We start from the raw sequence: 23,113 nt of genomic DNA, 5'->3' as shown, positions 1-23,113 counted from the left end.
CTTCACTGACATTTCAAATAACAGTGCAGCGAGTGTGTTGCGGAGCCTTCGAGGGGCATTTTGGGTCAACTCTAGATTCCTGCACCCAAAGGGCGGCCCAAACGAAAGTTCATGAAAGAGGGCATTCAAAGGAATATCCTGTCTCTTCAAAGAGAGAGGGGAGTGTTCGATGAGTAGCCGAGATGGAAAAATGTCAAGCGTCTGGCCCACTTTCTTCTACAATGACATCCCCTGATATCAAAGTACAAAGAAAAAGGAGCTTCGAAGAGAACTGCAGCTTACACTTTATTCCATGTGACACACGACCGGGACATGATGTAATACAGACCCTCTACCCCCAATTGTTTCTTTTAAACGCATAGGAGTGATTTGAGTGTGATTTGAGCTCAAGTGAGTGTACAATTTTGCCAAGCAGCAACTATTAAGTCTTTTTGAAGCATGAAATGATTTCAAGAGAAAAGGACTTCAGCAGGCAACCCGAGCACATTTTCGGATGCGTCCGCCCTTCCTGCTTGAGGCTCCCGAGCTCCGTCTGCAGCTCGAGAGCCGGAGGCATGAATATCTGCACTTGAGGAATAGTTCCCTGTTTTTTCCCCCCCAACACAGGAATGAGCGGAGACAGACATTAGTTGTTGTTTTCGCTCTGGATCGAGCTTCATTCATTGTTTACGTGCCATGGAGCACTGCACCCTCACTCACTCGTTCTTCCTCTCACTCGACATTAAAGGCACCATGCAAACTACATCTGTTAGTAGCCATCATGGAAATTCACTCACTTCACTAAATCCACTCACTTTTTAATTTTTTTCAACTTTCCTCTCTAAAGCACGCTGCGCAAAATGTGCCACCCACAAGCAGCGGTTCCATTTATTCCCTTGTTGCAGGGATGAGAGGAACCAGTCCATCATCGTGAGCGGCGAGTCCGGGGCAGGGAAGACCGTGTCAGCCAAGTACGCCATGAGATACTTTGCCACGGTCAGCGGCTCAGCCAGCGAGGCCAACGTCGAGGAGAAAGTCTTGGCTTCCAACCCCATCATGGAGGTGACTCTCTTATTTCCTCTCCTTCTCTCATGCTCCGCTCCTCCTGTCCGCTTCCACCTTGATCCGACCATTCAGAGCGGAGCTCGGGGGAATGAATAGAAAGCTTTCTTCCGTCACACTGATGTCACTGCAACATCTACAACTGCATCAGCCTTTTTCCATATTACAGAACCTGCGTGTGTGTGTGTGCGCGTGCGTATGCAAGAGGGCCAAGGGATGTTTGTGTGAGGCATTTCAATTACTTTGGCTGACGCGGGCAGATTAAATATGCAGTGAAAGACTGAATTGTTGGCCTCGGCAACAAACACACATTGCAGTCCAAGCTCCCTCGGGTTTCTTCATTTACAACCATATGGAATTGAATCAAGCTGTTGCCATCATAAATTCTATATTATGTCGTCTTGTCACATGACAGGTATGCATTTTTTTCCCCCCATTTCAAATGCAAATGTGGAATTTAAAGTGTCCCAGTGTTCATCAAGAAAAACTGCATCCAATGAGGAATTTCTGGTGAATTCAGACTGCCCAAATTCTGTTTGAACTCTGCGCCACAAAATGACAACAGGTTTGTCTCCGCCCCCCCACACCCCCCATCCCCACCAGGCTATCGGAAACGCAAAGACAACTCGGAACGACAACAGCAGTCGCTTTGGGAAGTACATCGAGATCGGCTTCGACAACCGCTATCGAATCATCGGCGCCAACATGAGGACATATCTGCTAGAAAAGTCCAGAGTGGTCTTTCAGGTGAGTGCAGGAACAGATTGGCTATGTTTTGTGGGGGGGGTTCTTCCCTGCTTGTTTAAAGTGATACATTATTGGAAACTGTGCAAGTCAGTTTGGAGGCGCCACATTTATCAACAAGATGGTATTCTTTATTTTTTTTTCTCCATCCTCATGGGGATATGTTGAGAATCAATTCAAGAATTATAAAGGTCTGAAATGAAAGTGGAGTTAAAAAAAAAAGAAGAAAAAAAGCGTATGTTGCAATGCAAACTTCAAGAGCAATAATGAAGGTATTATTGAATTAATACATGTCGGACATTGTCAGTCAAGTTCCATACCAGTGTGGGGTAATAAGGTAGTTTGTTATCACTTTTCTGCTGGAGTAGAATCATGTCGGGTGATTATTATGCAAAATGTTCAGTTTGTAGAGTGAGATTATCTCCCAAAATATGTACTAAGGGGTGGAATATGTCCATGCCTAGGACGAGTTCATAAGAAACACATTGGTGTAATTCTCCGCTAGAATTCTATGCACGGATGCCAACATTCATCATGAATTTGATATTGTCTTCCAGGCGGACGAGGAGAGGAATTATCATATCTTTTATCAGCTCTGCGCATCATCGCATCTGCCGGAGTTCAAAAACCTCAACCTGAGTACGTAACGCAAAATGCACACCTACTTTGGGAAGCCGTGGTTGAGTCTAGTTACATTTGAACTCATTCACTCCCAAAGACGTTTTTAAACGTCTTTTCAGACTTGGTTTAAAATTGGCTGGTACTGAATGAGTTAATGGATACTCTCCACTTTCCCCTCCGCATTTCCAAAAGTAGACGGGAAGGCGTTTTGAATCGCTTATCGCATTTCATGTCACGTTATCCGATGAAGTCACTGCTGCAGTCGCAACACATAAGAGTCTGTTGTCCAACACGCTTTCATGCAGTGCACTCCCACTGTGGACCTGCACCTGCTCATCTTAGACACGGGGCACGCACACACGCACGCGCACACATACACACACACACACACACACACACACACACACACACACACACGGCTGCCTATTTCCTCTCCTGCTGACTTGCTAGCTTGGTAAATAGAGTAGTTGTCACTGAGTCATATCCGTGCCCCCGTTACCAGGCAACACTTCATGCCTTGATTTAAAGTGTTGGTATGTAAAGAATTATTTTTTTGCACAACTGATGCACTTTAGAACAGGAAGATGAAAGAGTACAGCTGTCTGAAATCGGCTTCTCTCTGCTTCAGGTAACGCAAACGACTTCCTGTACACCCGGCAGGGCTGCAGCCCCATTATCGACGGGGTGGATGACACCAAGGAGCTGTGCACCACCAGACACGCCTTCTCCTTGCTCGGTAACTCATTATTTCAGTCTGTGTGGAATCGCGAACGGACTCAGTGCGGATGTCCGTTCACTATATCTTTGAAGTAGACGCTATCCATCCATTCTCAACATCTTTGCGGGGTGATCTCCAGCCTATTCCAGCTGACTTTTGACATGAGGCGTGTTACTCTTTGGACTCGCTAGTCGCTCGCAGGGTACATGTAGGCAAACATTCGCACTCACATTCAAACCGATGGACAACTTAGAGTCTTCATTGAACTTGAGAGTCATGAAGAAGCTGGACTACGCACTGCCGCTTAAAATTTTGCATGATATCTGTATGACTTACCGTATTTTCACGACTATAAGGCGCCATTAAAAGTCTAAAATTTTCTCCAAAATGGACAGGACGCCTTATGATGCGGAGCGTCTTGTCTATGCGCTGAGTTCCAAAACCTGACTGACAGCCGACACGCTGTTTATATAGAGAAAAGGCGGAAGTGACTGTGGACAGGCATGCGGGCAAAGAAGTCGGCCAATCAGTGAAGGGTGGGTGTGTATATATACATATATGGAGAGAGAGAGAGAGAGAAAAGGCAGATGTGAGTGAGGACAGGCATGCGGGGAAGAAGTCCGCCAATGAGTGAAGGGTGGGCGTGTAAGTGGACGCTAAAGGTACGCCCCAAGCAGGTACCAACACCTGTATAGAGTGTGGCTATGTGCATTGTTGCAAAACAACTTCGTTTTTGGTTTCTAAGAACCCCCGAAAATAAATTCTACAAAGAGACACGCCTACGTAGCTCAGTTCAAACTTCAAGCCATCGGTTATGCTTTTGGCATGCGTGCCCATCTCACAGCAGCGGTGAAAAACCAAGTCAAGCAAATGAACTCTGAGCTTGCCGTTATTCCCGGAGGCTTGACTAAAGAACTCCAACCGCTGGACATCGGCATCAACCGGGCGTTCAAAGTAAAGTTGCGAACGGCATGGGAACAATGAATGATCGATGGCAAACACAACTTTACAAAGAGTGAGATGCAGCGCCGGGCGAGTTACGCCACAATTTGCGAATGGATTGTGGCTGCTTGGACGAACGTGTCTGCTTGCACTGTTGTTCGAGTTTTTGGCAAAGCCGGCATCATTTCTGTGGAGCCACATGGCAATGAGAGTGACTGACAACGAGAGGGAACACGGCGTTTTTGATGGATTACCGGTACTTGCACAATTGTTCAATTCTGATACAGAGGATGAGGACTTTGATGGATTTCTGGGTGATGATTGATCGAAAAACGTGAGTACGTTGTACGATGGCTAAATAAAATACAACGGAACTCAGTTTTCCGTTGCCTCTTTAAAAACGTGTTTTTAGCTTGTATCTGTATGTCTTGGCATGCTACCGTATGCTACAAGCTAACGTGTTTTTAGCGTGCGCGCATGCATGCCGTATGTTTAAGCTGGCGTATGTTTTACCACTTTAAAATTGCGCCCAATAATACAGTGCGTTTTGTCTATGTGTAAAATACAGAAATAGCACCCTTTAATGAGACTGCGCCCAACCATACGGTGCGTCGAATGGTCGTGAAAATACGGTAACTCCAACTGGGAGTAGCATTTAATGAATGCAAATGCTGTCACACACATCCCCCCCCCCCCCGCCCCAACTTTTGGCCGAAGGTCTAATAATAAGACTCAACCTTCATCCACCTCTATACGACGGTTCATCTATCGCTGTCCCGCTCTGGCGTGAAATTTTCTGTTGAGCATAACATTTGTGTTGAAACATGTTCGCAGTGTATTTGAACTTTCAGTTATCAATTGGAGTGTGTAGGAGGGCTTAACTATGAAACAAATGATTACGTGTATTTTTTTATTCCGTTATTTTCTGTACATTTTAAGCTTTCCAAAACATTTTCCATGAAGTAGATTTTTTATTTTTTTAAAGAGTTTTTATTTTATTTTTTTAAATGGTTTTTAGATTGTGGCTTTTCAACCACGAGATGAAAAGGGGTCCTCTTATCCTCATACACACCATTATGTGAAGTCACATTTGTGTTTCTTTCACAATTTACCTCCTTTACCGCAATTGTTTTTATTTTATTACATGATGCACAATGTAAATTCCGCCCCAGCCTGAATTACTGCTGCATTTCCGGTAGAATAACAAAATGTTTTCCCCTCACAGGGATCAACGAAACCCATCAGATGGGATTGTTTCAAGTTCTGGCTGCTATTCTTCATCTGGGAAATGTGGAGATCAAAGACAAAGATTCCGATAGCAGCTTCATTCCTGTGAGGATATCTTTTGATTCATTCATACTGTTTTTCTAACTTTTTCATGAGATTAGTTCGCCAACTGATTTAGTTTCGACACTAGACACATGATTATTTTCGCTTTGGCTTTGATAGTCCCGAAATCTAACAAGGGAAAAATAGTTCAATCGCGTGAGCTATTTGAGCCACAGGAGGTTATCACGGAGTCGTCACCTCTCCGTGAGTCGTCACCATACCGTGGTGGAGGGGTTTGTGTGTCCCGATGATCCTAGGAGCTAAGTTGTCTGGGGCTTTATGCCCCTGGCAGGGTCACCCATGGCAAACAGGTTCTAGGTGAGGGGCCAGACAAAGCACGGCTCAAAGACCCCTGATGATGATTACAATAAATGGATCTAAGTTTCCCTTGCCCGGACGCGGGTCACCGGGGCCCCCCTCTGGAGCCAGGCCTGGAGGTGGGGCTCGTTGGCAAGCGCCTGGTGGCCGGGCCTACACCCATGGGGCCCGGCCGGGCACAGCCCGAAGAGGCAACGTGGGTCCCCCTTCCCATGGGCTCACCACCCATGAGAGGGGCCAAAGGGGTCGGGTGCAATGTGAGCTAGGCGGCAGCCAAAGGCGGGGACCCTGGCGGTCCGATCCTCGGCTGCAGAAGCTAGCTCTTGGGACATGGAATGTCACCTCTCTGGCAGGGGAAGGAGCCCGAGCTGGTGTGTGAGGCAGAGAAGTTCCGACTGAATATAGTCGGACTTGCCTCCACACACAGCCTGGGTTCTGGTACCAGTTCTCTCGAGAGGGGTTGGACTCTCTTCCACTCTGGAGTTGCTCACGGTGAGAGGCGCAGAACAGGTGTGGGCATACTCATTGCCCCCCGCCTCAGTGCCTGTACATTGGGGTTCACACCGGTAGACGAAAGGGTTGCCTCCCTCCGCCTTCGGGTGGGTGGACGGGTCCTGACTGTTGTTTGTGCATATGCACCAAACAGCAGCTCAGCATACCCACCCTTTTTGGAGTCCTTGGAGGGTGTGCTGGAGAGTACTCCTGCTGGGGACTCCCTTGTTCTGCTGGGGGACTTCAATGCTCACGTGGGCAATGACAGTGAGACCTGGAGGGGCGTGATTGGGAGGAACGGCCCCCCCGATCAGAACTCGAGTGGCGTTTTGTTATTGGACTTCTGTGCTCGTCACGGATTGTCCATAACGAACACCTTGTTCAAACATAAGGGTGTCCATATGTGCACTTGGCACCAGGACACCCTAGGCCGCAGTTCGATGATCGACTTTGTAGTTGTATCATCGGATTTGCGGCCGCATGTTCTGGACACTCGGGTGAAGAGAGGGGCGGAGCTGTCAACTGATCACCACCTGGTGGTGAGTAGGCTCCGATGGTGGGGGAAGATGCCGGTCCGTCCTGGCAGACCCAAACGTATTGTGAGGGTTTGTTGGGAGCGTCTGGCGGAATCCCCTGTCAGAAGGAGTTTCAACTCCCACCTCCGACAGAGCTTTTCCCATGTTCCGGGGGAGGCGGGGGACATTGAGCCCGAGTGGACCATTTTCCGTGCCTCTATTGTTGAGGCGGCCAATCTGAGTTGTGGCCGTAAGGTGGTTGGTGCCTGTCGTGGCGGCAACCCCCGTACTCGCTGGTGGACACCAGCAGTAAGGGATGCCGTCAAGCTGAAGAAGGAGTCCTATCGAGCCTTTATGGCCTGTGGGACCCCAGAGGCAGCTGACGGGTATCGACTGGCCAAGCGGAACGCAGCTTCGGTGGTCGCCGAGGCAAAAACCAGAGCGTGGGAAGAGTTCGGTGAGGCCATGGAAGCCGACTTCCGGACGGCTTCGAGGAAATTCTGGTCCACCATCCGACGTCTCAGGAGGGGGAAGCAGTGCACCATAACACTGTGTACAGTGGGGATGGGGCGCTGCTGACTTCGACTCGGGACGTTGTGAACCAGTGGGCAGAGTACTTCGAAGACCTCCTCAACTCCACCAACACGCCTTCCTTGGAGGAAGCAGAGCCTGGGGACTCTGAGGTGGGCTCTCCTATCTCTGTGGTTGAAGTCACCGATGTGGTTAAAAAGCTCCTCGGTGGCAAGGCCCCAGGGGTGGATGAGATCCGCCCGGAGTTCCTCAAGGCTCTGGATGTTGTGGGGCTGTCCTGGTTGACACGCCTCTGCAACATCGCGTGGTCAACAGGGAGAGTGCCTCTGGATTGGCAGACCGGGGTGGTAGTCCCTCTTTTTAAAAAGGGGGACCGGAGGGTGTGTTCCAACTACAGAGGGATCACACTCCTCAGCCTCCCTGGTAAGGTCTATTCAGGGGTGCTGGAGAGGAGGGTCCGTCAGGAAGTCGAGCCTCAGATTGAGGAGGAGCAGTGTGGTTTTCGTCCCGGCCGTGGAACAGTGGACCAGCTCTACACCCTTAGCAGGGTCCTCGAGGGTATGTGGGAATTCGCCCAACCAGTCTACATGTGTTTTGTGGACTTGGAGAAGGCGTTTGACCGTGTCCCTCGGGGAGTTCTGTGGGTGGTGCTTCGTGGGTATGGGGTACCGAACCCCCTGGTACGGGCTGTTCGGTCACTATACCACCGATGCCAGAGTTTGGTTCGCATTGCCAGCAGTAAGTCGGAATCGTTTCCAGTGGGGGTAGGACTCCGCCAAGGCTGCCCTTTGTCGCCGATTCTGTTCATAACCTTTATGGACAGAATTTCTAGGCGCAGCCGAAGCGTTGAGGGGGTCCGTTTTGGGGGCCTCAGTATTGCATCCCTGCTTTTTGCAGATGATGTGGTGCTGTTGGCTCCTTCAAACAGGGCTCTCCAACTCTCACTGGAGCGTTTCGCAGCCGAGTGTGAAGCGGTTGGGATGAGGATCAGCACCTCCAAATCTGAAACCATGGTCCTCAGTCGGAAAAGGGTGGAGTGCCCTCTCCGGGTCGGGGAGGAGATCTTGCCCCAAGTGGAGGAGTTCAAGTATCTTGGGGTCTTGTTCACGAGTGGGGGCAGGAGGGAGCGGGAGATCGACAGGCGGATCGGTGCAGCGTCTGCTGTGATGCGGACGTTGTATCGGTCTGTCGTGGTGAAGAAGGAGCTGAGCCAAAGGGCGAAGCTCTCAATTTACCGGTCGATCTACGTTCCAACCCTCATCTATGGTCACGAGCTATGGGTCGTGACCGAAAGAACGAGATCCCGGATACAAGCGGCCGAAATGAGTTTTCTCCGCAATGTGTCCGGGCTCTCCCTTAGAGATAAGGTGAGAAGCTCGGTCATCCGGGAGGGGCTCTGAGTCGAGCCGCTTCTCCTCCACATCGAGAGGAGCCAGATGAGGTGGCTTGGGCATCTGATTCGGATGCCTCCTGAGCGCCTCCCTGATGAGGTGTTCCGGGCATGTCCCACCGGGAGGAGACCCAGACGAAGACCCAGGACACGCTGGAGAGACTATGTCACCCAGCTGGCCTGGGAACGTCTCGGGATCCCCCGGGGAGAGCTGGAAGAAGTAGCTAGGGAGAGGGAAGTCTGGGCTTCCCTGCTAAAGCTGTTGCCCCCGCGACCCGGCCCCGGATAAGCGGTAGATGATGGATGGATGGATCGAGGTTATCATGGGAATAATTCATGATTTTGTCTCACTCATTCTTGCAGCCCAACAATCATCACTTGACCAAGTTCTGCGAGCTGGTGGGCGTGACCTACGAGGACATGGCTCAGTGGCTGTGCCATCGGAAGTTGAAGACGGCCTCCGAAACCTACATCAAGACCCTCCCCCGGCTGCAGGCCACCAACGCCCGCGACGCCCTATCCAAGCATATCTACGCCAAGCTCTTCAACTGGATCGTGGAGCACGTTAACAAGGCGCTCGTCACCAATATCAAACAGCACTCCTTCATCGGCGTGCTCGACATTTACGGGTCCGATATTTCATCGGCTGTTTATGAAGTCGTGTGTTTTTTTGTTGTTGTTGTTGTTGTTGTTGTTGTTGGGTTTTTTTTGCCCTATCCACTACCACCATGGACTTGAAATTCATTTTGCACAAAAAGTAAATGACATTTAGAAATTGTAGCGCGTTTTTGTTACCGTGACAACTCGGCTGACTCCCTTCATCTGGCAGGCAAATGTGCTGCCCGTGAAAGTAAAAGCGCAGAGACTGATGATAATTCAATCATTTGAACACATAGAGCTGATTCATCCACAACACTGCGTGTATGTGGCATATTACTGTCGACACCATCACCATTTTAATGAGCGTTTTTTTTTTCCAAATCCATTATGATTGTGGATAAAGGTAAAAACATGCAAACCCCGACTGCTTTATTTGAAAACAAGGATTGATTTTTAATCCTGGAGAACCCAAGAACCCTTTTCTTCTTTGGAAAATGATGAATTATACATTAATTGATTGCTATTATGTTCACCGAACAACAAAATATATGTTTATTCAAATATTCAATGTTTTAATCTTAATTTAGGATTAGGGCCAAATTTGACCCTTTGGGATTTAAGGGTCGCATTTGAGTAGCAGAATTTATAGGGGCCAAATTTGACCCCGTGGGTTCTCCAGGGTTAGAATATATGTTCTGTTTTTCTTCCAAGGTTTGAGACGTTTGAAATCAACAGCTTCGAGCAGTTCTGTATCAACTATGCCAATGAGAAGCTGCAGCAGCAATTCAACATGGTGCGCAGAATTGTTTTGACATTTAAGTGTATGACTTTTTTTTTGGAAGAAAGCTGGCATCTAAAATGTCCATCGTGCGTGATTGTGTGAGTGCAGCACGTGTTCAAGCTTGAGCAGGAGGAGTACATGAAGGAGCAGATCCCCTGGACTCTGATTGACTTCTACGACAATCAGCCCTGCATCAACCTCATCGAAGCCAAGATGGGTGTCCTGGACCTCCTGGATGAAGAGTGTAGGGTATGTTTTAGCACTGTGTACATATATACAAAAATCTCAAACAAAGAAATGTCCTAAACCAAGTCATTTAGGTTGCTGCACTGGCCTGATTGATGCCTTGTCTTTCCTCCAGATGCCAAAAGGCTCGGATGATTCCTGGGCTCAGAAGTTGTACAACACCCACCTGAAGACGTGCTCCCTTTTTGAGAAGCCGCGCATGTCCAACCGCGCTTTCATCATCCAACATTTTGCCGATAAGGTGGGTCTGGTGGCTATTTGCATCGCGCTGACTCATTTCAACCTTTTCAACTCCAACGTTCACCTCAAAACCTTTTGGTGGTTTGAAGAAGTCGTCTCTTTTGAGTAAAGGTTCAGGAACAGATTGGCCGCGGCAGCAGTCTTGTGAGCTATTTTTAGAATAGCCCCAGGATTATTTTCTTTATTCTTATCTCAGTTCTCACACGCAAAAAAGGTTTTGAGCATTTAGAGTGGCTGTTGAGATTCACTTTTGGTGCAACGCTGCATTATCGTGTCCGGTTTTAGCCACCGCGCTATAAGGTTACATATAAACCGGTCAAGGACTAACACAGGTTTTCCCATGAGGTTCCCTGATCTCAAAATGGACTGTCGCAGATAAGTGTGATGTGAAATGAGCAGTTTTTGAGTTTTTAGCCACATTTCCTGAAGCATCTAATACAAAAAAATTAAAACCTTTAAATGAAAGCAGCTTGTCAATGCAAATTGAAGCATTGAAACAAAAAAAAGTATATTTAAGTTTATTATTAAATGTATTGATATCTATGAAGAAAACCACACTTCCACTGTAAAAATGATCAGAATTAAAAAGTATTTGAATAGAAAATTATTGTCGAATTAATTAATGGTGTCTATGGGGAAAGCCACACTTTTTTCATGTAAAAATAAATGTCAACAAATATAATTTAAAAAGGATTCATTCATAAATCTCAATGAGTAAAACCTCATCTTGATTGGGTGGATCGGCAGGAATTGCAGGAGACTAGTGAACTATAATTCTGTACAGTGTGATGTGGCACGCAGTTAGAAATCCGAGATTTCACAGATACTGATGGACATCAGTCAACATTTGTTCATACCTTCGTAAATTGGATATTCATACCTCGGTGACCTGCTGTATGTCGTTGGCGTCGGGGGGGGGGGGGGGGGGGATCCTCCTACCTCCCTCCAAAATCATCACTTTTGATTTTTGATTTAAGTTTCTTAACACCAACTAAACTCTCGTTCAGGTTGAATATCAATGCGAAGGTTTCCTGGAGAAGAACAAGGACACGGTGAATGAAGAACAGATCAAGGTGCTCAAGGCCAGCAAGGTAAGCTGTACACACAACGATAAGGTTGACATCTATTAGGCTTGGGGTGGCAGCGACCTCTACTGACCTATATAGACAACTACATATGGGCAGTGCAGGAACTGCACCTCCGAACCAAGTGGTGACTTTTTACACATATTAAAAGCGTAACATGAAACCAAGAATACACATTGATGCTCATTTAATTTGCAAATTGAGGGCTTACCGTATTTCAACTGCAGAGGCCAGGCGTTAACTGAGGGAATCTTTATTTTATTCGATTTTTTTATGGTATTAAAAAATATCTTGGTGGACAGTTTTACAATTTACGTCAGATGAAAGTCAATTTTAAACCAAAACAAAAAGGGATGATATGGAGAAATACAGCAAAACAAGGAAAATGAAAGCAGACCGGGTGATCCTATTCCGTCACATTGCTGCTGAAACATAATCATGCCTGCCTGCAAAACATTGTGTACGATCAGAGTCAATGGAAACATGAATAATCATTAAAGGCACATCGTGGCCTAAAATCAATTTCAAATCCCAATTTAATACTACGCTGCACTGAAGTTTATGTGTGATACTGTTTAGGATGCCGCGTAGATTTTACTGTTTTGGTTCGCGACAAAGTTCAGATTGACTAAGTCGTGTTCATTTGCGGTCACTACCATCTATGAACTGATATAACTAAACGTGCGGTGGGTTGGTAAAAAGGAAGACATCAATTTGCGTGAGGCATTCATCTGTTCGAGTTGGGGCACCCATCTGAGCAAATACAGGAGGAACTTTACATTGCACGTTTTCTGTTCGAGTCTGAGAACAAGATCAGTTTCTAATAACCTTGTCGGACGAAAAGCCTTTAAATCCTGACTGCTGTCTGTCCCACACACACACACACACACGCCAAAATGGTTACCATGTTTTGCCCCCTACACGTGCGCGTCGTCTGCATCAGTGAGACTTGAACACTTGGGACTAAGCCTTAATGAGGCCTAAATGAGATTTGGTTTAATTAGGATTTACGGTTCTCCGCCAAACTTATCCCAGCAATCTCACTGCGCCTGTGTGTGTGTGTGTGTGTGTGTGTACGTATTATTGGCTAGCATAATAATCGGATTTATTTGGCACTTTGCACCTCATTGCCAACTCTTGTACAAGAGTTGCGGTTCTTTGACAAAGATGATCCTAACGCGTGTCCTTACAGTTTATACCACTTACTGTCTTTGTCCTGCTGAACCTTTGCTAGAACTCTTATATTTGCTCTCCTGAGATTATAGCAAGTGTACCGAAAAATGGTAAAGACCATGAATAAAGAAAGGTAAACTTTCATGTAGAACGGTACATAAATCAATCTTTCCTCAAATATTTGCTGTCCCTCGAACAGAATAGAAATGTGCCGTACACTACATTAATTGCCGTGGAAATTTCATAATTGGGACAAATTACGCAATTCTAAATCCTTTTTTTTTAAATTCATCAGTGAGTATAATTCCCTCAGTTCATAGATTCTCTTAACTCATTCACTCCCAAAGACGTTTTTAAAGGTCTTTTCAGTCTTGGTCCAGAATTGGCTGGTACTGAATGAATTAATCACAATCTTAAAATCTTGTCTTTCGAAATGTGCCGTGACACACTGAAAGGTCAGATGCTTTCGGATTGGTCAAAATCCGATCTGTGTTATTCGTTCACGTGCACTACACGTTTGCACGTGACATCCGCAGGGCGCGCTTGAGAAAATACACAAAATAGGAGAGAAACGTTTGTGACAAATCATGATTGATTTCATCCGGAGAAATTCAATTGTCGTCCCGTTCACATTTCATCAGCAATTTGCCAGTTTTGTTTGGGTTTTTTTCCCATCAAGAACACGCGGGATGCAAATGATGACGTTTCATCTTAATGTCACTGTGTTGTGCTTTCATTTTGTCTCCCATGTGTTGTCCAATGTATGTTGGTTCTGTCTTCATCATGACAACCCTCCTCCCTCCCTCCCCACCCGTCTGCAGAAGGTAAAACAGCGACGTTCACGCGACGCCGATCTGCCTCTGGCTCTTGCTTTATCTTGTCTTTCACTCGCCGACTCTAATAGCACCGAGTCACGGACTTTGGGTTTTTGTGCCGTCGGTTGCTGCATGGCGAGCACTCGAGGCATTCGCAGTTTAAGAATAAAGCACGTCACCAGAAAGTAGAGACATTGGGAGAGGTGTCTTTAGTTTGTCCTGCTTTTTGACAATGGAAAGAGGAACACAGCACGGAAGAGGACATCTCAGTTCATATCTGCATGCCGTACTAAAAACGGATATACAGGCGCGTCTCCGTTTATCTAAATATCATGGAAAACTTCATCCATTCCAGTACGGTCGAAGGGGACCAAGCTCTTCCGCTCCCTCCCCACCCCTGCTAAAAAGGGGTTTAATTTTGCACGTAGAGGACACAAGATAGCAGCATATGACTTCGAAAAGAAAGTAAAAAGCATCAACAGCTTGCATTTCGAATTCGCACAACCACGAATCTATGGTCCATCATCGATTTCATCCAGTCGTTTAACTATACAAGACAAACAAACCGCCCGTTGACATGACAGTTATTGACATCGTTAGCTAGTATACGAGCCTAAAACAACACAAAGAAGACACATAACACACAGAGGCAAAGAAAGAGTGTTCAATTTATTCTTTGGAATTTTCGCACAATAGGAGTGTTAAGTTGCCACTGCCTCACCTCGACTATCTGGGGATTCACTGTAGTTCAATTCAAAAAGTGAAACTCATTTTATGTGTGTTCACTACACACAGACGGAACTGGAGAATGGTTTTATTGTGTACAGTTTTGATTACGAAGGATTACAAGGAGCAAAAACACAAAAATCAATCATCTCAAGACTTGAGAATATTAGATAAGAATCCATCAAAAGGATTTTAAATACAGGAATTAGGTCCGATTTTTTTTTTTGTATTTTAAATGAATGTGAATGTTATTTCACTTTTTGAATTAGCCGTACTGAAATAAATTAATTTTTGAATGATATTCTTATTTATTGAGGCGCGCCTGTACATTACAGTATACATGAAGCTTTCCGTAACTTTTTTTACATGATGGTTTGGAGCTTTGTATAACAATCAACCTGACTGAACTGATGGAATGGTTTTTTTTTTGGTTTTTTTTAACAAAACTAATCTACAAATCCGTACGAAACATCCTAAAAGTCGGATCTGCACAACGGAAAGTCCTTACAGTGTTGTAAAACCCCTTCGCAGTAAGTGCCAAGTATGACCATTAATTGATGTATTCCTGCACTGTTTATGCACCAGTAGAACGTCGGATGTCACTCAATCTATTCCGGGAAATGTTTGTCTGAAATTTGATTTGTTCCAGAGTGAAACTGTTTCCATCCTAAAACCAGGCCTGATTAAGACCCTTAACTACCATCCATTGGGCAAGAGGCGTTGGTGCACCTTCGACCGGTTGCCATTCAGAGCACATATAGATTAAAAAAAAAAAAAAATTACATTCACACGTTTCACACCATGAGAAATCAAATGAAATTCATTCATAATTCAGAGAACGCATAGTAGGTGTTTCGTGGTGCAGAAAGTGCCTGGAAGGCAAATGTCTTTCGATCCGAACAAAAGAATGCTGACTTTCTGTTCTTCTTTGACATTGCAATTTTGACTGAGCAGCCGGGACGTAGACATGTTAGCACGCTAAGCTATCGCTAATTTCCTTTTCCAGTTCTGTGGTTGTCATCAACCACACATTTCCTCTTTGCCATCACGGGTCGCATTCCATGGTCACAATAACAACAACAACAACAAAAAAGCCAAAGAAAAAGCAAAACATACTTTGTGGACTAAAGATAATTCCGTGAAATGTTCCAACCTGTACGACGTCAAGGTTTAAAATGTTCAAGGTTTCACTGCACATCTCCAGCATGAAATCCACCGTAAATCCCGATCGGCGTTATGATTGTATTTGGACTGCTCTACCCAGTTTGACCTGCTGGTGGAGCTGTTCCAGGATGAGGGGAAAGTCACCAGCCCGACGGGTCAGACCCCCAGGACTGGAGGCAGGACCCGTCTCAGCGTCAAACCTGACAAGAACCGCGACAACAGCAGCAAGGAGCACAAGAAGACCGTCGGCTGCCAGGTTTGATATTTGTCGTCTTCCACGCACTCCCAACTTGCGTCACAATCGTGGGACAATACGGCTTCTTCTTTCTTGTAGTTCCGTAACTCCCTTCAAATGCTCATGGAAACCTTGAACGCCACCACTCCGCACTACGTCCGCTGTATCAAACCCAATGACTTTAAGATGGCTTTCTCGTGAGTTGCCCGCTTTCACATCAGTAAAAAACTACAAAGAAAGCCATTTTTTTAAATAATCTTGTTTCTGTAAAATCTGTGAATCGTCTTGATTGGCAGGTTTGATCCGAAACGTGCGGTGCAGCAACTGAGAGCTTGTGGCGTCCTGGAGACGATCCGCATCTCTGCTGCCGGTTTCCCGTCCAGGTACTGAAAAGATTTCTGCAAACGTCCTTGCTTGACAGGCATATGCTATTTAATGCCAAAATGGATTGCAACTATGTGTTGGCTCATTCACGAAGCGTGAGGTGATGTCTGTGGGGGAGTTGAGCTCCGTTCACGTTTTGGCACAACTTCTGCTGGTGGCTATATTCTGCTCATTAGATTGCTGGCATGCAAACAGACAATTCCGCAAAACTCCATCCCACAAAAATATTTGGGAAAAGAACGATTCATTGAATAATTCAACTGTCCAGATTACCAAGTAAAGTGTCCGTCCGTCACTGGTTGTTTTTCACAAAGGAGCCTTAATTTTTCATTCAATTCATTCAATCATTTAACTCTTTAATTCCACAAGATGTACTTGTACATCTTTTTAAAATTAGGCCCGGCCTACCAAGGACGTACTTGTACGTCTGTCTTTTATTTGCGCCATAGAGGGGAGGAGGGTCTGAGAGAATAAACCATTTGTATTGTAAATCATGTAAAAAAGCGACCAGTAGGTGGCAGTGGTGCCTCACATGCTTGAAACGCACGCTTTTAAAAAAAGCTCTTTTTTCTCAGTTTTTTGCCTAGGAATCACCATTTTCATGAAACTTAGCCATTTTGTAATGCCAATTGCTGAAGAATGGAAAAAGATGGAAACAGATTTTTTTTTTCTGCTGAAAGAAGAGAGTCCAAACTTTGTTTTGTTTATATAGCATTAGAACCAAATATTCTGTGGGCCTTGCAAGATCAGTCAAAATCCAGTAAAACGCTGGGATTGAGGGGGTTGAGCCAGGGAAAATGGCTGGGATTGAATGAGTTAACCCATAAAAGAAAAAAAATACCTGTACAAATAACAGTCATGGGTCACGAATGGTGTGGTAGTACGTTCACTTGACTTCGGTGCATACAGCATATGCATTTACTGTACTTGAAAAGTTAAAAAAATAAAGAAATTCTGTCCATGATTTACAAAAACAAGTTCAAACAGGCTGTATGTCAAGCCGCAAGTGTCATTGAAGAATGAGCAATTGTATTGCGTGTTTGAAATATTGTTTGTTTAGAATTTGGTGATTATTTCTCATACCATTTGAAAGAGCTTGTTTGCTGATTCTGCGTGTGTACGCACTTCAGATGGACATACCAGGAGTTCTTCAGCCGGTACAGAGTGCTAATGAAGCAGAAAGATGTTCTCTCTGACAAGAAGTTGACATGCAAGAACGTTCTGGAGAAGCTCGTGGAGGTCCGCCTTGCAAACTTTCCCTCTTCTCAAAGCGTCCATCTCTCCGTGATGTTTCATGCTCCTTTCTTCTGCCAGGATCAGGATAAGTATCAGTTTGGCAAGACCAAGATCTTCTTCCGGGCCGGCCAGGTGGCCTACCTGGAAAAGCTGAGAGCCGACAAGCTGCGCACCGCCTGCATCCGCATTCAGAAAACCATCCGCTGCTGGCTGGCGCGCAAGAAGTACCTGCGCATGCGCGATGCGGCCATCACCATCCAGAGGTTCACCAGAGGATACCAGGCTCGCTGGTGGGTCACTCACACGTGATCTTTATACAACTTGGAATATTTCCGTCATTGTCTCATCTCCAATCGGGCCTTTCTCATCTCCAGCTTGGCAAAGTTCATGCGTCGCACGCAGGCCGCCATCGTCATCCAGAAGCACCAGAAAATGTACGTGGCGAGGAAACGTTACCGGCAGAAGCAGGCGGCTGCCCTGGTCATACAGACTATCCTCAGAGCTTACATGGCCCGCCAGAAGTACCAAGCGGTAAAGCGCACGCATACAACAACGCACGTGATCGGTCTTCTACAGTGTTGTCAAAAAGTATTTTTCACCTTCAATGTTATAACAGCGCATTCAATTAGATTTAAATCCAGACTCGGTCACTCCACAACCTTCATTTAAAATTTTTTTGACATATATTACTTTTTCAAAACGTTGGGCCTGATAGGTAGATTTATTTCTAAATCACCATCTACAAGCGGCACGGATGTAACTTGGAACTGCATGGATACAACTAGATGCACATAAGACTTCAGCGTGACAGTGACAATTGCTTTTGATATCAAGGGCCAGAGATTTATTGTTTAACTCGGTCAGTACCAGCCAATTCTGGACCAAGTCTGAAAAGACGTTTAAAAACGTCTTTGGGAGTGAATGAGTTAATAGGTTCTTAGCACATTTTCCACTAGTTATCCCCAAAAAATGGCGCACACAGCCACAACCGGTATGCTTATGCACCAGGATAGCAAGTGAAGAAAAATATTGCGGCAACCGTGTATACACTTTTTACACAGCAAAAGAGCATCCAACAATCGGAATAAGGACAGGAGAAGTAAGTGGTGTCGGGTGGTCAGGCTGAGCATAGAGCTGATGCCAAATAGCCAAACATCGATTTCATCTAGCGACAGCACTTTCTCCCAAGCCTTGCCTCAGTCATTTGGAGGTTCACTGGCTACCTTAAGGCAGGCCTGTACATCACTAGAACCATGCGGGTACTGCAAAATTGAGTGGGTTTTTTTCAATTTTTTTCTCTTTCATCCCATGTGCCGGCATCTGTAGCTTCTGCGCCAGCACAAGGCGGTGATCATCCAGAAGCACGCCCGCGGCTGGCTGGCTCGACGCTGGTACAAGCGCTGCCTGAGCTCCATCGTGTACCTGCAGTGCTGCATCCGCAGGATGAGGGCCAGGCGCGAGCTGAAGAAGCTGAAGATCGAAGCCCGCTCGGTGGAGCACTTCAAGAAGCTCAACAAGGGCATGGAGAACAAGATCATGCAGCTCCAGAGGAAGATCGACGAGCAGGTCGGGGGTCGTCGCATCATCCCGGATTTGTGTGTGTGTGTGTGTTTTGTTGTTGGGTCTGACTTTTACTGACCCACCATCAGAGCAAGGAGAACAAGTCGGTCAACGAAAGACTCGCAGGCTTGGAGAACACCTACACCACGGAGAGCGAGCGGCTCCGCGGGGAGCTGGGTCGCCTGCGAGGCGTGGAGGAGGACGCCAGGAGCAAAGGCAACCAGGTCAACTGTCTCCTGGAGGAGCTGGAGAAGCTGAAGAAGGAGCTGAGCACCACCCAGCAGGAGAAGAAGACCATCGAGGACTGGGCGCAGACGTACAAGGGCCAAATGGAGAAAGTACGTTCGGATTTGGTGACTTTCCTCCTTTTTGCTAGTCCTGCTTGTCACGAGTTGTTTGTGTCTCGAGTTCCCCCACTCGCCGCTTCCTCGTTGTGCGAATCGTAACCATTTTTGGAGAAAAATTCAATTTCAACGATGGTGAAAATAATCATTCTTTGCGGCCTCTGTATGCATCCCCTACAAGTGACATTTAGTTGAAGCCAAAGAGTCTCGGAAGTGTATATCAAACTAGTTGCCCTTTTCATTCATTGATAACCAAGAGGAAGAAGTGACTCAAACTTTAATATCAAATACATTTTGAGCAGATTAGTCAATTCATCGACAGAATAATCAATCATGAAAAAAGTTTTACATTGAGAATTTTTTTTTTTTTGGGTCAATAGACATTAGTAAAGTGATCCCTTTATTCCCCTCCCCTCCCCCCCATAGAATCCTGTGAGGTTACGTGACAACATACATGTTTTACTATACCCAAGGCAAACATTTTTTCCTTCAATTTAGCCGGCTCCGAGAAGCAGGGGGCATTGGGCGCCGAGTTGCCCCCGTGCAGGTGAGCACACAGTATTGTGCTTGTGTTTTAGCATCCTAACGCCAGTCAGGTGCAACAATTATTGGGACACCGTACACAATTCTGATCTTCTTGGGTCTAAACAGCACCACAATGGATCGGCCGTGAAGCAAACGAGATGTGATTGAACTGCAGACTTTCAGCTTTAGTGTGAGAGTATTGACATCCAAATCACTCGAATGGTGCAGGAATTACAACAATTTGTATATGCGACTCCCATTTTCTTGGTGGTGATCTAAACAAGATTTCTAATCAAATGCATTGTGGTGGTCTTTCGGACCAAAACGATGAGAATTGTGCCAGTATCCCAACGAAATATGGACCTTGACTGTATGGAAAGCATTTCTTATGCTTTAGTGTTTCAGTTCGGATTCCTCCACGTGGTGATAAAAGAGCTGTAGCCTAGTCAAGTAGGACCTTCAAGTGGAAATATGAATAATTGCTTGTAGCCGAGTCTTTTTTTGGGCCTTCGTGGCTTCGGGGGCCAGATTCAGCTGTTTCAGAGCAAGAAGCAAATGATGATGATGTTTCGTAACAGGATTTCTTCATATCAATTCATACGTTTTGGAATATTTAAATTTTCACGAGATCGCGTATTTATTCATTTGTCTAATTTACAGACTTAGAATTGAAGTTCACAGGAATGAATTTTTACTACAAAATACAGGGTTCCCACTGGTCCTTAAAGTTGATAAAAATCCATAAAGAAGTCAAATTATGTTCTTAATTGTCCTTAATTTTCAGGGAAAGCTTCTAAAAATCAATAAAAATCCTTAAAAAATTTTCATTTTTATTCGAAAGTAAATTGAAGTTTTATATTTTCTAAATTTAAATATTTTTTAGTGTACTTTATTTGAGAATGAATTCAAGTTCTTTTTCATTTTCTACCTAGGAAAATTTGTTAAAATATTTCAGTTTAAAGTTTTAAAATGGTTCGAGCAAATTAAAATAGGTTTTTACTTCAGTAACTTTAGTCATGTGTAACTGATATGGAAAACTCATGGCTCACCCTGTTTGTATGTGTTTCACACACGCACACATTTTTCTCATTAGCTTTCTTGGCCTTAACCAAATATGCCCAAGATGTAATTTCTGGATCTGTTGCGTGTTAGATGGTATCAGAACTGAAGGACCAGAACGGCTTGCTGAAGAAAGAGAAAGACGACTTGAACAGGTTGATTCAGGAACAGAATCAGCAGATGACAGGTGAGATTTCGAAGTTTTGCAACATACGGCCCGAGTGCCGTAGGTGGGTCCCGGGAGCATTCAACTCGGTTTTTTTTTGTATTTCGTTACTTCCCAACCACGAGCAAAGACTTGTCACTTAAATGTTGTCCCTTGTACGTGTTTTACCTGTCACAGAGAAAATGGCACGTGCGATTGCAGCGGAGACTCAACAGCTGGAGACCGATCTCAACGAGGAGCGCTCTCGCTACCAGAATCTCCTGACCGAACACCTTCGCCTCGAGGAGAAATACGACGACCTCAAAGAGGTGCGTGACACTTTTTTTTTTTTTCCTCGCCACCCCAACTCACTTTGACTTGCATTTTTTTTTAGCACATTTCCAAGACTGGCCACAGGAGAACGGATTCCACCCACAGCAGCAACGAGTCAGAGTACACCTACAAGTCAGAGTTCGCCGAATCGGAAGAAGGTTCCCTTGCCGCAGAAGTATGTAATTTGTTCTTCCGAGAAGTCTAGTCAATTGACTTGCCGCATTTCTCGACTCTCATGTCAATATGTAAATGGGAGTTCACACTTTAATGGCTTTTCTTGCAGGATTTGACTCGAGGAATGGATACCTCGCTCACGCTCAAACTGCAGAAGCGACTCACAGAGCTGGAGCAAGAAAAGCAGTCGCTGCGCAATGAGCTGGAGAACAAGGAGGAGCAGTTTCAGAGGGCCCGAGCCAGGGTACACGTACACACTTAACACGGTACACAGTTAATAGAACAAAATTAATCATAAGGTCGTCCTTGGCTCCTGGTTTTAGGATGAATCCGAGTTCAAAAAGGCGCGTGGGGCAGAGTTGGAGTACGAGTCCCTCAAGGTGAGTTGTTTAAAGCTTTCTCTGTGCACTTTTTTTTTTTTTTTTACGGTAAGCAAAAGTCGAACACTCTGGGCTTCTTAGCGTCAGGAGCTGGAGTCGGAGAACAAGAAGCTGAAGCACGACCTGGCCGAGATGAGGAAAAGCCTGCTGGGCGGCGCGGCATCGAGCGCCGGCGCGCCGGGTTCTCCGGCCTACAAGGTTCTCCTGGATCAGCTCAACTCCTCCTGCGAGGAGCTGGAGGTGCGCAAGGAGGAGGTGCTGATTCTGCGCTCGCAGCTGGTCAGCCAAAAAGAAGCCATGCAGCACAAGGTAGACTTGATGTCCAGTTGATTTGAGTCGATCTGCCACTTCATGTTTACGTGTGCCATACTAACGCGTTCTCACCCATGTCGGCTGTTTGTCCGATCATTTCGTCCATCCTCTCGGCCACTTGATTAGGTACACCTGCGCAAGACGAATGAGAATTTATTGTGGTTGCGGTTTGAAGTCGAACCGCTGTCCAGTTGAATGCTTATATGACACACGTAGCGTACACGAATATTGGTGAGTGTAAAATACGGATGAATCATAAAACATTTGTCAATGTCAGTGTAATGGATTGACATCTTCACACGTGTTTTTTTTCAAGTTCTGTGGCGTGGATGCTTTAATCCCCAAATTCAGATGGATGCATCGTTTACTAATGAAAATGTCGTCATTCAAAAATGAATACCATTACGTAAAATACGAATTCAACATATACGTCATTTAATACAGAACCATGATAATAATTAATAACACATTTTATTTTCATAACGTGAACACATTTTTACGTAAATATCTGAACAAACGGCCAGTTAAATTTCATGTGAACATAATCTACATTAGTATGTAAATAAATAGAAAATCAAATGAATGTGAAGACATCTTATAATGCATTTGCCAACCACAACAATCTTCTTGGCTTGTGAAGGTGTACTCAATGTATGTTTACGGCTCCAGTATGACGTTGAACATATTCCTCATGTCCGTGAACCTGCTCATGAGCCCTCGTGTGTTTTGAATGTTTTTGGTTGCGCCCTCAGTGTCTAACGCTCCTGTCTCTCTACCTTCTCTCCTCCATCCACGCTTTTCTACAGGATGAGAAGGTATTGTTTCAACCACCGCTTGTCTTGCACCAATGTCAACATCACAAGATGTTACTTTATGTACAAAAGCCACGTCTACACAGTGGTACTGCTATAAATCTTGAAGAATGCAATTTTGAGACTATTAATTATCCCCTGCC

The 23,113-nt window shown here is 45.5% G+C and overlaps 1 protein-coding gene across 4 annotated transcripts in view; it reads left to right on the top strand.

Annotated features, from left to right (window-relative positions):
• The window catches only part of myo5aa (myosin VAa), a 53,640-nt gene that overhangs the window by 17,127 nt on the left and 13,400 nt on the right, over positions 1-23,113 (top strand). For all 4 annotated transcript variants that reach the window (XM_086107347.1, XM_086107346.1, XM_086107345.1 and 1 more), the window contains exons 5-28: positions 885-1,041; positions 1,645-1,788; positions 2,343-2,424; positions 3,035-3,142; positions 5,292-5,398; positions 9,005-9,270; positions 9,953-10,034; positions 10,131-10,271; positions 10,384-10,509; positions 11,516-11,599; positions 15,572-15,727; positions 15,806-15,903; positions 16,003-16,089; positions 17,221-17,329; positions 17,405-17,616; positions 17,701-17,857; positions 18,653-18,892; positions 18,976-19,224; positions 20,908-21,001; positions 21,158-21,288; positions 21,354-21,467; positions 21,576-21,710; positions 21,790-21,846; positions 21,928-22,155. In XM_086107347.1, coding sequence (XP_085963473.1) covers positions 885-1,041; positions 1,645-1,788; positions 2,343-2,424; positions 3,035-3,142; positions 5,292-5,398; positions 9,005-9,270; positions 9,953-10,034; positions 10,131-10,271; positions 10,384-10,509; positions 11,516-11,599; positions 15,572-15,727; positions 15,806-15,903; positions 16,003-16,089; positions 17,221-17,329; positions 17,405-17,616; positions 17,701-17,857; positions 18,653-18,892; positions 18,976-19,224; positions 20,908-21,001; positions 21,158-21,288; positions 21,354-21,467; positions 21,576-21,710; positions 21,790-21,846; positions 21,928-22,155 — 3,364 coding nt within the window. The remainder of the gene's footprint in view (positions 1-884; positions 1,042-1,644; positions 1,789-2,342; positions 2,425-3,034; positions 3,143-5,291; positions 5,399-9,004; positions 9,271-9,952; positions 10,035-10,130; positions 10,272-10,383; positions 10,510-11,515; positions 11,600-15,571; positions 15,728-15,805; positions 15,904-16,002; positions 16,090-17,220; positions 17,330-17,404; positions 17,617-17,700; positions 17,858-18,652; positions 18,893-18,975; positions 19,225-20,907; positions 21,002-21,157; positions 21,289-21,353; positions 21,468-21,575; positions 21,711-21,789; positions 21,847-21,927; positions 22,156-23,113) is intronic.

The sequence above is a fragment of the Hippocampus guttulatus genome, chromosome 3 (assembly GCF_054856545.1).
Source record: "Hippocampus guttulatus isolate MCC_2025c chromosome 3, RoL_Hgut_1.0, whole genome shotgun sequence".
NCBI lineage: Eukaryota > Metazoa > Chordata > Actinopteri > Syngnathiformes > Syngnathidae > Hippocampus > Hippocampus guttulatus.
Note: the sequence above shows the minus strand (reverse complement) of the source record. Positions and strands in the feature narration are given on the sequence as shown.